Here is a 16,694-nt window from a genome sequence, read left to right on the forward strand (position 1 = left end):
CCACAACCCTGTTGTTTTTACTCTTTTCCAAAATCTGTCTACCTATCTGCTCCTCTATCTCCCGCTGGCTGTTGGGAGGCCTGTAGTAAACCCCCAACATTGTGACTGCACCCTTCTTATTCCTGATCTCTACCCATATAGCCTCACTGCCCTCTGAGGTGTCCTCCCGCAGTACAGCTGTGATATTCTCCCTAACCAGTAGCGCAACTCCGCCTCCCCTTTTACATCCCCCTCTATCCCGCCTGAAACATCTAAATCCTGGAACGTTTAGCTGCCAATCCTGCCCTTCCCTCAACCAGGTCTCTGTAATGGCAACAACATCATAGTTCCAAGTACTAATCCAAGCTCTAAATTCATCTGCCTTACCCGTAATACGTCTTGCATTAAAACATATGCACTTCAGGCCACCAGACCCGCTGTGTTCAGCAACTTCTCCCCGTCTGCTCTGCCTCAGAGCCCCACTGTCCCTATTCCCTAGTTCTCCCTCAATGCTCTCACCTTCTGACCTATTGCTCCCGTGCCCACCCCCCTGCCATGCTAGTTTAAACCCTCCCGTGTGACACTAGCAAACCTCGCAGCCAGGATATTTATGCCTCTCCGGTTTAGATGCAACCCGTCCTTCTTATATAGGTCATACCTGCCCCGGAAGAGCTCCCAGTGGTCCAGATAACGGAAACCCTCCCTCCTACACCAGATGTTTAGCCACGTGTTTAGCTGCTCTATCTTCCTATTTCTAGCCTCACTGGCACGTGGCACAGGGAGTAATCCCGAGATTACAACCCTAGAGATCCTGTCTTTTAACTTTCTGCCTAGCTCCCTGAACTCCTGCTGCAGGACCTCATGCCCCTTCCTGCCTATGTCATTAGTACCAATATGTACAATGACCTCTGCCTGTTTGCCCTCCCCCTTCAGGATGCCCTCTACCCGTTCGGAGACATCCTGGACCCTGGCACCAGGGAGGTAACATACCATCATGGAGTCTCTTTCACGTTCACAGAAGCGCCTATCTGTGCCCCTGACTATAGAGTCCCTATTACTATTGCTCTTCTGCGCTTTGAACCACCCTTCTGAACATCAGAGCCAGCCGTGGTGCCACTGCTCTGGCTGCTGCTGTTTTCCCCTGATAGGCTATCCCCCCCGACAGTATCCAAAGGGGTATACCTGTTCGAGAGGGGGACAACCACAGGGGATTACTGCACTGACTGCCTGCCCTTTCTGGTGGTCACCCATTTCTCTGCCTGCACCTTGGGTGTGACCACATTTATATAACTGCGATCTATGACGCTTTCCGCCACCTGCATGCTCCTAAGTGCATCCAATTGCTGCTCCAACCGAACCATGCGGTCTGTGAGGAGCTCCAGTTGGGTGCACTTTCTGCAGATGAAGCCATCTGGGACGCTGGAAGCCTCCCAACCTGCCACATCTCACAGTCAGAGCACTACACCCCTCTAACTGACATTGCGTCAATTAATTAAAATTAAAAGTTTTTAAAAAAATGTTTTATATATTTTTAAAAAATTTTCAAAGTTACTGTTAACTATCTGTTTCTAATATAAATGCGAAAGCTAAATATAGTACTCTCCGATCTCTGGCTTAGATACCCCTCTAAATTATAATTAAGTAATTATGTTTAATTAGTTACCAATGCTTAATTTTTTTAATTTAGTGTAGATTCCCAACCAGCCACTCAGGTCACAGCTTTTCTGTGATGACACTTCAGTTTCCCCCCGACACACACAATTTGAAAAAGGTATAAAAGTAAAAATGAGTAAAAATCACTTACTTACCTTCTTACCTTCTGAGTGTCTTAGATGTTCTCAGGTTCTCTCCCTGACAAAGACTGCTCCTCCTCCTCCGAACGGCTCCCGAAACTAGGCCGCGATCTTTTAAAATCTCTGCTCTGACTCGCAGCTCCTGCGCTTTTTAAATCTCCTGGCTCTCTCTCCTCTCGCGCTGTTTTCAATGTCCCGGCTCTCTTTCCTCCCGCGCTTTTAAAATCTGCCGCACTTTTTAAATCTCCCGGCTTTCTCTCCTCTCGTGCTCTTTTCACTGTCCCGGCTCACTCAGCTCCCGCGCTGTTTTCACTGTCCCGGCTCACTCAGCTCCCGCGCTGTTTTCACTGTCCCGGCTCACTCAGCTCCCGCCCTGTTTTCAATGTCTCGGCTCACTCAGCTCCCACGCTGCTTTCAATGTCCCGGCTCAGTCACCTCTCCCGCTGTTTTCAATATCCCGGCTCACTCAGCTCCCGCGCTGTTTTCACTGTCCCGGCTCACTCAGCTCCCGCGCTGTTTTCACTGTCCCGGCTCACTCAGCTCCCGCGCTGTTTTCACTGTCCCGGCTCACTCAGCTCCCGCGTTGTTTTCAATGTCCCGGCTCACTCAGCTCCCGCGCTGCTTTCAATGTCCCGGCTCACTCACCTCTCCCGCTGTTTTCAATGTCCCGGCTCACTCAGCTCCCGCGCTGTTTTCAATGTCCCGGCTCACTCAGCTCCCGCGCTGTTTTCACTGTCCCGGCTCACTCAGCTCCCGTGCTGTTTTCACTGTCCCGGTTCACTCAGCTCCCACGCTGTTTTCACTGTCCCAGCTCACTCAGCTCCGTGCTGTTTTCAGTGTCCCGGCTCACTCACCTCCCGCGCTGTTTTCACTGTCCTGGCTCACTCAGCTCCCGCGCTGTTTTCAATGTCCCGGCTCACTCAGCTCCCGTGCTGTTTTCAATGTCCTGGTATTGAGGGAAGATCTTATGAGGAAAGGCTGAGGGACTTGAGGCTGTTTGCGTTAGAGAGAAGGTTCAGAGGTGACTTAATTGAGGCATACAAGATGAGCAGAGGATTGGATAGGGTGGACAGTGAGAGCCTTTTTCCTCGGATGGTGATGTCTAGCACGAGGGGACATACCTTTAAATTGAGGGGAGATAGATATAAGACAGATGTCAGAGGTAGGTTCTTTACTCAGAGAGTAGTAAAGGCGTGGAATGTCCTGCCTGCAACAGTAGTGGACTCGCCAACACTAAGGACATTCAAATGGTCATTGGATAGACATATGGACAATAAGGGAATAGTGTAGATGGGCTTTAGATTGGTTTCACAGGTCGGCGCAACATCGAGGGCCGAAGGGCCTGTACTACGCTGTAATGTTCTATGTTCTATGTTCTAACACATCATAAGCCTTCTTAACAACCCTTTCAACCTGGGTGGCAACTTTGCGGAATCTATGTACGTGGACCCCAAGATCCCTCTATTCCTCCACACTTCCAAGAATCCTGCCTTGAACCCAGCATTCAAATTCAACCTTCCAAAATGAATCACTTCACATTTATCTAGGTTGAACTCCATCTGCCACTTCTCAGCCCAGCTCTACATCCTGTCATTGTCCTGTTGTAACCTGCAACAGCCCTTGACACTATCTACAACTCCACCAACTTTCGTGTCATCGGCAAACTTACTAATCCACCCTTCCACTTCCTTATCCAAGTCATTTACAAAAACCACAAAGAGCAGAGGTCCCAGAACAGATACCTGCGAGACACCACTGGTCACCGACCTCCAGCGGAATACTTTCCATCCACTACCACTTGCTGTACTCTTTCAGCCAGTCAATTCTGTATACAGACAGCCAAATTTCCCTGCCCCCTAACTTGCTGAATGAGCCTATCATAGGGAACCTGATCAAATGCCTTACTGAAATCCATATACACCACATCCACTGCCCGACCTCCATCAATGTGTCTTGTCACATCCTCAAAGAATTCAATGAAGCTTGTGAGGCATGACCTGCCCCTCACAAAGCCATGTTGACTATCTTTAATCAAACTATGCTTTTCAAAATAATCATAAATCCTATCTCTCAGAATCCTTTCCAATATTTTGCTCACCACAGACATACGACTGAATGGTCTGTAATTCCCAGGGATTTCCCTATTCCCTTTCTTGAACAGGGGAACAACATTCGCCTCCCTCCAATCATCCTGTACTACTCCAGTGGAGAGTGAGGACGCAAAAATCATCGTCACTGCCGCAGCAATCTCCTCCCTCACTTCCCGTAGTAACCTTGGGTATACCCTATCAGGCCCAAGGGACGTATCTACCCTGATGTTTTTCAAAATTTCCAGCACATCCTCCTTTTTAATATCAATCTGCTTGAGTCTATTAACCTGGTTCACAATGTTCTCATGAGCAACAAGGTCCTTCTCTCTGGTGAATACAGAATCAAAATATTCATTTAGGGCCTGCCCTATCTCCTCAGACTCTAGACACAAGTTCCCTCCACTATCTCTGATCGACCCTACTCTCACTCTGATCATCCTCATATTTCTCACATACGTGTTGAACGTCTTGGCGTTTTCCCTAATCCTTCCCGCCAGGGCTTTTTCACGCCCCCTTCTAGCTCTCCTAAGTCCATTTTTGAGTTCTTTCCTGGCTACATTGTAACCCTCTGGAGCCATGCCAGATCCTTGCTTCCTCAACCTTATGTAAGCTTCCTTCTTCCTCTTGACTAGAAGCTCCCCTTCTCTTGTCATCCAAGGCTCCTTCACTGTACCATTCCTTCCTCATCTCAGTGGGACAAAACTATCAAGCACTCATAGCAAGTGCTCCTTAAACAACCCCCACATTACTGTTGTGCATTTCCCCAAGAACAACTGTTCCCACTTTATGCTCCTCAGCTCCTGTCCATTAGCAGTATAATTTCCCCTCCCCCAATTAAATACCTTCCCATACTTGTCATGATATCCACATCAGCATATCATGGTGCAATCACACACACACTGATGGACAGGTAGTTGGACCAACCAACACACACACAACAACGCAGCCAATCACCAGTGAGAGCACACGCACTATAAAACAGGGAACACCATAGTTCCCGCTGATTCTACCAGGAGATAGCTCAGAGCATAGAGCTCACAGCGTGCCACTCAGACATAGACCATGTGCTGAGTGCCTCACCAAGATAGTGATAGGGCTGGGTCCACAGGTTAGCTGGTGAAGCACGAACCTAAGCCAGCAGTTAGTAGTTGTCATTGTTTAAGACAATAAAACAGAGTTGTACCATCTCCAGCCGTGTTGGATCATTTGTGCATCGGAACACCCAACACGACATGATACCAGTAGTGGAAGCTAACCAGCGACTGTGAGACCTACCTGCACCCTTTCAGAAATCCGCCATCCTGCTCCATGGAAAACATCAGCCCACCTCAGCCGCTCCGAATAGCTGGAAATCTTGGCGTAAACTGGAAGCTGTTTAAACAGCGCTTCCAGCTCTTCCTAGAAGCCGCAGACAGGGAGAATGCATCGGACACCAGGGAGATCGCGCTCCTCCTCTCCACGGCGGGGCAACACGCCATCCACATCTACAACTCCCTGACATTCGCGTAAGGCGAGGACAAGACAAAATACAAGACGGTGCTTCTAAAGTTCGAGGAACACTTCAGCGTGGAAGTCAATGAGAACTTCGAGAGGTATCTCTTCCAGCAGTGCGTGCAGGGTAAGGCTGAGCCTCTTCAATCTTACTTGACACACCTCCGTATCCTCGCGCAGTCCTGCGGCTATGAGGCCACCTCCAACTCCATGATACTGGATCAGATAGTTTTTGGGGTTATCTCGGACACCCTGCACCAGCAGCTCCTCAAAATTAAGCGCCTCACCCTAGTGACTGCCATCGAGACCTGCGTCCTCCACGAGAACGCGACCAGCCGGTACTCCCAAATCCAGGCAGCCGAAACGGCACAGCAAGGGGTCCTACGAGGCGGAGCGGGTCCAGTCGATTGAGTTCCTCCCAGCCCGCTGCCCGGATGAGGGTGACCATTTCGCGCGCTTTGCGAGGCCTCCCACGCTTGTACGCGGCAAAAGAGGGGGCGTTAACGCAGAGGGACGTGATGCGCAGGCGCGCTCGATGCAGGACCGCACCGCGCATGCGCGGTGGCGCAACGAACGCCATGACGTCACGATGTACGGCAACTGTGGCTCCGCCCACTTAAAGCGGCAATGTCCGGCCAAAGCACGACAATGCCTCCACTGTGGCAGGATGGGCCACTACGCTGCCTGCTGTCGAGCAGCTCAACCTGCCAACTCTCCGCAATTCCGTCAGCCTCGCAGGGACGTGCGGGCAATTCAGCCCCCATACACTGAGTCATATCCTGACAGCATGCAGACCAGCGATACTGAAGACAGGGAACTCTTCCGCGTTGCGGTAATCCACAAGAACCGGATGTCCCCAAGTCGGAACCACCAGCTGCTGCCAGTGCACAGCATTGATCCGGCCGATGAGTTGTGTGCCACCCTAACGGTCAACCGATCACAGATCACATTTCGCTTGGACACGGGTGCCTCTGCCAATCTCCTTGCATGGTCATCCTTCCAGACCTTGAAGGTTAAACCACCGATTCTGCCATCATACTGTCAGCTGGTTGACGACAATGGAAATGTCATCCCGGCCACGGGGTCCTGCCAGCTCGAGGTTACACACAACTCACATAAAGCCACATTGTCATTTGAAATTGTTGGATCCTCGAAGGACTCTCTGTTAGGCGCACAGGCGTGCAAGATCCTCCACCTCGTTCAGCGGGTACACACTCTGTCTCCAGAAGGCACGTCCGATTTCCCGGATGCAGACTTTAGGGCACAGCTCCACTCACTCCTCGCGCACAACCAGGAGGTTTTCGAGGGCATGGGCACACTGCCCTACACGTACAGAATACGGCTCAAACCGGATGCCATCCCGGTCATTCACGCACCTCGTACAGTCCCAGCACCACTCAAGGACAGCCTCAAGCGCTCTTTTGGCCAGACCGAGCTGACGTTTTTGGGGGACCACATCTCCCGGTCAGGGGTGTGGCCGGATGCCGACAAAGTGGCAGCCATCGCAGCCATGCAGCAGCCGGCAGACAAGAAGGCAGTGCTGCGCTTTCTCGGGATGGTCAACTTCCTGGGGAAGTTCATTCCTAACCTTGCCTCGCACACGACGACTCTTCGCCACCTGGTCAAAAAGACAACGGAATTCCAGTGGCTGCCCGCACACCAGAGTGAATGGGAGGAGCTCAAGGTCAATCTCACCACCGCCCCGGTACTGGCGTTTTTCGATACCACATGGGAAACAAAGATCTCAACTGACGCCAGCCAGTCCGGCATTGGGGCGGTACTCCTGCAACGGGACGACATCGCATCATGGGCCCCGGTCGCCTATGCGTCGTGGGCCATGACCCCCACAGAACAGCGCTATGCACAGATTGAGAAGGAGTGCCTAGGCTTGTTGACCGGCATCGACAAATTTCACGATTATGTATATGGTCTTCCGCAGTTCACTTTGGAGACCGACCATCGCCCCCTGGTCGGCACCATTCAGAAGGACCTCAACGATATGACCCCTAGCCTCCAGCGCATTCTGCTCAAGCTCCGGAGGTACGACTTCCAACTTGTCTACACCCCGGGGAAGGATCTCATCATCGCAGATGCTCTGTCCTGGGCGGTTAACACACCGCCCGAATTGGAGGGGTTCGTTTGTCAGGTCGACGCACAAGTAGCCTTCATATTGGCCAATCTGCCGGCCACTGACGCACGTCTGGCCCACATTCGCCGTGAGTCTGTGGTTGACCCCCTTCTACAGCGTGTAATGCGCCACATGACGGAAGGGTGGCTCAAGGGGCAGTGCCCACACTTTTACAATGTCCGGGACGACTTGGCCGTCATTGATGGTGACCTCTTGAAGTTGGACCGGATTGTGACCCACACAGCATGCACCGGCTTGTCCTCGAACAACTGCACGACGGCCATCTCGGAGTTGAAAAGTGAAGGCTGTGTACTGGCCGGGCATCAGCGACGACATCGCCAACATGGTGCTCAACTGCCCCACCTGCCAAAGGTCTCAGCTAGCGCCACCCCCTGAGACACTTCAGCCCCATGAGTTGGTAACGTCCACCTGGGCGAAGGTGGGCGTGGACCTCTTTCATGCGCTCGGCAAGGACTACATCATTCTGATTGACTAATTATCTGGAGGTCATACGCCTGCACGACATGACATCATCAGCTGTCATCCGGGCATGCAAAGAAACCTTTGCTCGCCATGGAATTCCGCTCACCGTCATGTCTGACAACGAGCCTTGCTTTGCGAGCCAAGAATGGTCTTCCTTTGCCACTTCATACAACTTCACGCACGTGACGTCCAGTCCCTTGCATCCCCAGTCGAATGGCAAGACGGAAAAGGGCGTCCACATTGTGAAGCGGCTCCTCTGAAAGGCTGCTGATGCCGGATCTGACTTCTGTTTAGCCCTGCTGGCCTATCGCTCGGCCCCACTGTCCACGGGCCTCTCGCCAGCCCAGCTGTTGATGGGTCGCACCCTCAGGACCACTGTGCCGTCCATTCGTGTTCCTGAACCCGACCATGCTCCAGTATTGTGAAGGATGCAACAACAGCGTGCTCAGCAGAAGGTGGCACATGACGTTCGGGCGACTGATCTTCCTGCTCTGGCGCCTGGAGACAACGTACGCATACACCTACCGGAGGGTGGCTGGTCGGCAACCGCCGAAGTTCTCCACCCCGCTCATTCCTTGTTCGCATGCCTGATGGCTCCATTCGCCGCCGTAATCGGCGGGCCCTTCGTTTGGTTCCGCGCTCGCTACGAGATCATGCACCGGTGCCACGCCCTCCTGTTATCCCTGATGTCGACTTCGTTGAGCTTCCTGCCACTCTGCCTCTTCCTGTCTCGCCCGTGGCCAGGCCCATTCCTCAGCCGGTGGATCTTGACCCACCCTTGAGGCGGTCAACCCGAATTCGTCGCCCACCTGATAGACTTGATTTATGAGCCTGTTAGCACATTGGACTCACTGAATTGTTTTACAGTGCTGTTAACGTGTTTCTTTCTTGTCGTTCCAGAAGTTCTCTCTCGTCGTTTGCTGATTGCATATGTTCTGGTATTGGTACAACCTCGTTGTTCTGTTGCACCTGACACCTTCCTCTGTATATAGTTTAGCCTCGTGTACATGTTGTAAATATTGCACACACATACTCAGATGCACTCAGTACACATTTCTATTTATTAGCATGTTGGCACATATCCTTGTAAAAAGGGGGGATGTCATGATATCCACATCAGCATATCATGGTGCAATCACACACACACTGATGGACAGGTAGTTGGAATAACCAACACACACACAACATCGCAGCCAATCACCAGTGAGAGCACATGCGCTATAAAACAGGGAACACAACAGTTCCCGCTGATTCTACCAGGAGATAGCTCAGAGCACAGAGCTCACAGCGTGCCACTCAGACATAGACCATGTGCTGAGTGCCTCACCAAGATAGTGATAGGGCTGGGTCCACAGGTTAGCTGGTGAAGCACGAACCTAAGCCAGCAGTTAGTAGTTATCATTGTTTAAGACAATAAAACAGAGTTGTACCATCTCCAGCCGTGTTGGATCATTTGTGCATCGGAACACCTAACACGACAATACTGTCTGTTCCTTTCCCTCTCCATGACTCTGGTTAAGGTCAAGGAGTTGTGGTCACTGTCACTGGAATGTTCTCCCACCGAGACATCTGCCATCTGGCCTGGTTCGTTAAGCACCAAATCCAATATGGCCTCCCCTCTAGTCGCCCTATCTACATATTGAGTCAGGAATCCTTCCTGTATACACCTGACAAAATCTGCTCCATCCAAACCATTTCCAGTAAGGAGGTTCCAGTCAATATTAGGGAAGTTGAAGTCACCCATGACAACAGCTCTGTTACTTCTGCAGGATTGGTCTGGTCTTACGACCAGAATGTCCGCGCCACCCCCCTACCAATCCTCCATCGAGTGGGGGGCTAGCAGTCGTGCATCGTAAAGCCCCCGACTTTACCTGCGGATACGGCCGGAGAATGGCCGGGTCCGTGGCCGCACACTGCGACGGGCTGTGGCGGCCGCGCGGTGCAACATGGCGCCGGCCGTGCATGGACCCGGCCAGCCAAAAACTGCCCCCCTGTAACCAGCCTCGCCACCCCAGGACCACCCCCTACCAGTCCCCCCAGCCCCTGCTGAAGCACCCTCTACCAGAGGAACGGTCCCCCCCCCCCCGACTATGGCGGCGCTGGACTCAGTCCGCAGCCGCCACGCGAGGTCCCCAAACGGTGTGACCACCCATGTCCCATACCGTCGGGGACTCGGCCCATCAGGGCAGAGCATCAAGGGAGGGCCTCAAGTGACATTCCATGGCTGTCCATACGGCGTGCGGCATACTCCCCGAGTACACCGGGCGGAATTCTCCCCCCCCACGCCGGGTGGGAGAATCGCCCGGGTGCCGCGCGAGTCCCGCCACACCGTCCCGACGCCCTCACGCGATTCTCCCACTCCCCCCCCCCAAAACCGGTGCGGCGCGAATCACGGCTGGCCACTGGGAGAATCGCCGCTTGCCGTTGGTAATGGGCGAGTGGCGATTCTCTGTCCTGGATGGGCCGAGCGGCCTGCCCAACAGAACAGGTTCCCGCCGGCGCCATCCACACCTGGTCGCTGCCGGCGGGAACAGCGTGGGAACGCTGTGGGGGCGGCCTGTGGGGGGGCGAGGGGTGTTCCTGCACCGGGGGGGGCTCAAAAGGGGTCTGGCCCGCGATCGGTGCCCACCGATCGGTGGGCCGGCCTCTCCGAAGGAGAACCTCCTTTCCTCCGCTGCCCTGCAAGATTGATCCGCCATCTTCTTGCGGGGCGGCCGTGGGGAGAACGGCAACTGCGCATGTGCGGGTTGGCGCTGGCCAATCAGTGCATACGCGGGTGACGTAATTTGCCTGGCGCCGGTCGCGTCACTTACGCGGTGCCACTTTTACGCGGCGCCAAGGCCCGGCGTGCATAAATGACGCAGCGCCGCTCCTAGCCCCCCGGGGGCAGGAGAATAGGGGGCTGGGAACGGCCTCCGACGCCGGAGTGAAACACTCCGGTTTTTCATTCCGGCGTCGGGACTTAGTCTCCTGATGGGAGAATTGTGCCCACCATTTTGGAGGAGGCGGAGCATCTCAAAAACGCTGCCGCCCCGATTCCGGCGGAAATAGGAATACTCCGGGCGATCGCTGAACTCAATTTTGGCATGGCAATTGGAGAATCCAGCCCAATGTCTTCATGGGGTCAGACGTCAATGTGAGAGATGCCTTTTGATGGACAAGTGGTGCAATGATATTGTCTCCTTTCAAGCATACAGTTCTGGCTGATGTGTTGGGTGTTCTGGATCACAAACAGGTCACCAACACTGGAAGTGGTGCAATTCTATTTTATTATAAGGTTAACTATATTGACATACTTGAACTGTGGGTAAATGCAATACCAGCTTTAACTGTTGACCCTTGCCTAGTCCTAACCAGGTGATGCACTGAGCACATGGTGAATGTCTGCGTTGCAGGCTGTGAGCTCTGAGCTGGCTGCTACTAGAATGAGCGGGAACTCTCCTGTCCTCTGTCTTTATAGTGCTTGTGCTCTCACTGGTGATTGGCTGCCGTGTTGTGTATGCTGATTGGTCCCACTGTGTGTCCATCAGTGTGTGTGTGTGTGTGTGTGTGTCTGCACCATGATATACTGGTGTATATTATGACACTGGCCATATTAAGGTCATGACATTTGGGCTGGTCATTAACGATCTCCAGTTCCATGACAAGGAAAGTGCATGGAATATATTATGGGAATACTCCATAGCACCACATGGTTTAGAGAGGGGCAAGGGTGGATGAGAATGAGGTCTTGTGACACAGTGGGCTGCATTCCTGCCTATTGCCAGAACCTCCAAATGCAAGTCCTATTTCAGCACCTGTGAATGTGAATTCATAATGGAACCAACCAGGTAATAATAACCTTTATTACTGTCACAAGTAAGCTTACATTGACACTGCAATGAAGTTACCCTAGTCGACGCACTCCGGCGCCTGTTCAGGTACACAGAGGGAGAATTCAGGATGTACATTTTAGCTAAAAAGTACGTCTTTCAGGACTTGTGGGAGGAAACCAGAGCACCCGGAGGAAACCAACGCAGACACGGGGAGAACGTGCAGACTCTGCACCGACGGTGACCCAAGCCGGAATCGAACCTAGGTCCCTGGCGCTGTGAAGCAACAGTGCTAACCACTGGTCTACAGTGCTGCCCGTCAAGTGTCTGCTTGTAAATCGTACCAACGTATGTCAATGGCAGGCAGTAAAAGGAGAGATTCCTGGTCAACTGTGTGATGGAAAGAAATTGGAGCTTGGACCATCACTACCCATTGCTCCAGGCCATAACATGCATGTAAATGTGTATATTGCCACAGCAACTCTGGCTCCATGCCCACAGAACAGGATTTGATATTGGTCTGGGCTGGGGTAGATTCGGTACCTCCTTGCTCTACCCTTGGTAGAGATTGCGGTGTTGTAGGTTTGTCCTGCCTTTGGGCATAGAACTCATAAAGAAGAGGGGGTGTGCAATCTTTTTGCAATCAGGTGTTAACACATTGAAAATGATGGCGAAGAATGCAGCATATTAAAGATGTTGAGATACATGCATTACTGAAAAGTCAGGGTGCAGGACTTTCTGTGGAACTATGGGCACTTGTAAGACTTTAATAACAAAATGTTGGATGTTAGCAATTGCAGGATAGGATCTTGATATTGGTTGGTTGTTGCAGATTTGTTTATAAATATTCAACTGTATTTGTTTCCCTCTTAATAAATATCCTCAAGCAGACAGGATTTCTCAAAGCAAAGGCATGTGCAATTATTTGAATCCTATATTTTCATAGAATCATAGAATCCCTACAGTGCAGAAGAGGCCATTCGGCCCATCAAGTCAGCACTGACCCTCCGAAAGAGCACTTTACCTAGGTGCACTCCCCCACCGCATAACCTAACCAACGCAATCCTGGGGCAATTTAGCATGACCAAACCATCTAACCAACACATCTTTGGACTGTGGGAGGAAACCAGAGCATCTGGAGGAAATAAACTCCACACACAGTCAGCCAAGGTCAGAATTGAATATGGGTTCCTGGTGCTGTCAGGCAGCAGTGCTAACCACTGTGCCACCGTGCTCGTACTTTGATAAAATGGTTAAAATCTCCAGAAACATCTTATAAAAGGGTCTGTTTAAGAGAGGTTGGTATCCAACAAATTTTTTAAATACTGTGCTTATCGGAAAGCACAGTGGTACAGTGGTTAGCACTGCTGTCTCACAGTGTGGGGGACCCGGGTTCGAGTTGACCGTCCGTGTGGAGTTTTCACATTCTCCCCATGTCTGCGTAGGTCTCACCCCCACAACCCAAAGATGTGCAGGGTAGGTGGATTGTCCAAATTAAATTGCCCCTTAATTGGAATTATTTTTTTAAACTGTGCTTACCATTGCAAATAGGTGTCCCTGGCCAATCAGGACCACAAAACACCCTAGATGATCCAAGAAGTTCATAGCCATCATTGCATCTGTAAGTCAACTCCTGTCTTTGTCTATAACTCGTTTGCACAGGTTCAAATCTCCCATTTAGTAATTGTGGTGGTTTTTCACATTTCGTTGCTGAAAAGTAAATGTTTGGATCAAGCTTTGCTTTAGTAAATTTGATTAGTTTTACAGAGTACAACTAAAACATATCAGCTGTTTGTGATAAGACCAAACTATTTTATTTAACTCTGCGTCATTTTATATTTCCCTTCTTAAGTCATGCCCCATTTTTGTCAGGTCATCACCGACCATGCCTGCTCTCGCACACTGCTTTCAGCTGAGAAAGCTTTACAGATGACAGCTCATTAACAGCCTTGAGGGGTAGCACAGCAGCATTAAAGCAGCTATATACTGATTGTCTCATCAGTTAGTCATACATTATAATAATCTTTAATAATAATAATCTTTATTGTCACAAATAGACTTACATTAAAACTACAATGAAGTTACTGTGAAAAGCCCCAAGTCGCCACATTCCGGCGCCTGTTTGGGTACATAGAAGGAGAATTCAGAATGTTCAATTCACCTAACAGCACGTCTTTTGTGACTTGTGTGAGGAAACCGGAGCAAACCCATGCAGACACAGGGAGAACGTGCAGACTGCACACAGACAGTGACCCAAGCCGGGAATTGAACCTGGGACCTTAGCGCTGTGAAGTAACAGTGCTAACTACTGTGCTGCCGTGCCACCCACAAATGGTTGCTTTGACCGGATGTATGAAGGCATGGCTGAGACTCACACTCAGGATCTTCTGTTTACAAGACAGGCGCTTTAACCATCTAAGCCACATTGCCAATTATGATGGCTCTGATTTGACTTCAGTATTTCATTGGCTGCCAAGTGCTTATTTAGGCATGTCCTGAGATTATAAAATACACTTTTATAAATGCAAATTCTTCTTTTCACAAAAACAGTATTGCTTAAAATAGTCCACTCTTGAAAGTCAAGTGCAAAAATGTAATCTACCTTTAACACATTTTCCATGTGTTGAGGAAATGTTTCGTGTTAGTCTAAGAACAAACCACGAACGGATTGGCCTAACTTTGCCACCTCTTTATAATTGACATGTGGATATGAACATTATTGATGAATTAAAAGATGTACTTGAAGGAACAGTCAGATTCTCAGATAGAAACAAGGGCTGGGGCTTTTGATGTGGGCAAAACATTCCATGAGAGGACAACAACGGATTCTTGCCTGCGAGATCTCGTAGCAGATCGTCCCTGCCCCCCACCATTGATGTAACAAGGTTCCCGGCCAGAAAGGTTGGGAACCTCATCATCACATTAGTAGGCTCCTCGCTGTCATAATGATAATAATTTTTATTAGTGTCACAAGTAGGCTTCCATTAGCACGGCAATGAAGTTACTGTGAAAATCTCCTACTCGCCATACTACGCCGACTGTTCGAGTATACTGAGGGAGAATTCAGAATGGCCAATTCACCTAACAAGCACGTCCTTCGGGACTTGTGGGAGGAAACTGGAGCACCCGGAGGAAACCCTCGCAGGCACGGGGAGAACGTGCAGACTCCGCACAGACAGTGACCAAGCTGGGAATCGAACCCAGGTCCCTGTGCTGTGAAGCAACAGTGCTAACCACTGTGCTACAATGCTGCTCGCATACATTGGGATTTTCTCCCTTGTCCTCATGACATCACGTCGACGAGGTTTACAACAGGTCTGGAAGAATGTGAATCAGTTGAAGAGACCATGCTGGAGGCCCACAGGTAAGTAAGTACCTGGGTGGAGATAGACGTGGCCTCAGCAGTACCCTGGCACTGCCCACATTTGGTGTTCATCTGGGGAGCTCCATATGGGGTGGGATCTTCGTGTCGGTGGGTTGTTTTATTTTAAGACCGGAGATTGGGGCATCCTTTAAAAACAAAGTCTGATGTTGCCGGCTCCTTCAAGCCCCACCAGCCAGGGTGATTACATGGGATATGCCCCCGGGAATCTAAGTGCCAGACAATATGGCGAGAAAGGCCAGCTGTGCAGCCAGCATGCTGCACACCACGTTTCTCACATGGTCCAGTACTTAGAAGAAAAACGGAAAATTCCATCCGTAGGTTTGGTTCCAATGCAGCAAGCCAGAATCTGACCTTAATGGTTGCTTTAAGTTAATTGAAACAGTTGGACCAACAACCCTATTTTTTGACAGTTACCATGGGCAAATCTGCAAGCATTTGTCAAATGGCACATTCTGTTATAATTTACAGTTGATTATAGTAATTATGAAAATAACTTACTGATGCAGACTGGAATAGAGTCCGTGATAAACCATTCACCGTTGATGCATTTTATTTCGCCTTTGCCTTGTAATTTAAAATAATAGTTACATTGATAGTTCCCTTTCCAATTACTGGGGAATTGACTGCTTCCATACAGAAAACGACCATCGGCAAGACTTGGTGGAGCTGAGCACGGACCTATGGAAACAGTAATTGATTTTATTTCCATCAGACAGATGCATAGGCCATTCACTTCTTTAGCTGGAAATGGTTTAGTATTAATCAGCAGAATACTGGTTAGTAGTTGATTCTATGTTTATATGAACTGGAAGATCATATTTGTCTTCAAAATATACTTAGCCAAAATAGACAAAACCTGTTGATTTTTGAAAAGTTTTGGTAATTTAATCACAAATTTTATCTAATATTAGCACCTGAATAAATTTGTGATAATACATTGGCATTATCTCAAGGAACATGATAATGATCTAAAATATATACAACCTGTGGAAATTTACAAAAACTATTTCAAATCCCAGATGGAATTTATCCCAGAATACTGAGGGAAACAAGGGAGGAAATTGTTGGAGCCTTGGCTGGCATCTTTGTATCCTCATTGGCTACAGGTGAGATCCCAGAGGACTAGAGAAGAGCTAATGTTGTACCAATGTTTAAGAGAGGTAGCAGGGATAATCCTGGCAACTATAGGCCGGTGAGCCTCACGTCGGTAGGAGGTAAATTATTGTAGAGAATTCTCAGGGACAGGGTTTATACTCATTTGGAAACAAATGGACTCATAAGCGATAGACAGCATGGTTTTGTGAAGGGGAGGTCGTGCATTACTAACTTGATCAAGTTTTTGGAGGAGGCGCCAAAGATGATTGATGAGGGGAAGGCAGTGGATGTTGTTTATATGGACTTCAGTAAAGCCTTTGACAAGGTGCCAAATGGCAGACTGGTACAAAAGGTGAAGTCAGACGGGATCAGAGGTGAGGTGGTAAGATGGATGCAGAACTGGCTCGGTCACAGAAGGTAAAGGGTAGCAGTAGAATG

At 50.0% G+C, this 16,694-nt stretch overlaps 1 protein-coding gene across 1 annotated transcript in view; it reads right to left on the reverse strand.

Moving 5' to 3' along the window:
* LOC140426554 (complement factor H-like) overlaps positions 1-16,694 on the reverse strand; it is a 254,444-nt gene that overhangs the window by 69,401 nt on the left and 168,349 nt on the right. The window contains exons 9-10 of the mRNA XM_072511479.1: positions 15,660-15,839; positions 13,316-13,486 (exon numbers count right to left, since the gene is read on the reverse strand). Coding sequence (XP_072367580.1) covers positions 13,316-13,486; positions 15,660-15,839 — 351 coding nt within the window. The remainder of the gene's footprint in view (positions 1-13,315; positions 13,487-15,659; positions 15,840-16,694) is intronic.

Source organism: Scyliorhinus torazame, chromosome 7, assembly GCF_047496885.1.
Source record: "Scyliorhinus torazame isolate Kashiwa2021f chromosome 7, sScyTor2.1, whole genome shotgun sequence".
NCBI classification, from domain to species: domain Eukaryota; kingdom Metazoa; phylum Chordata; class Chondrichthyes; order Carcharhiniformes; family Scyliorhinidae; genus Scyliorhinus; species Scyliorhinus torazame.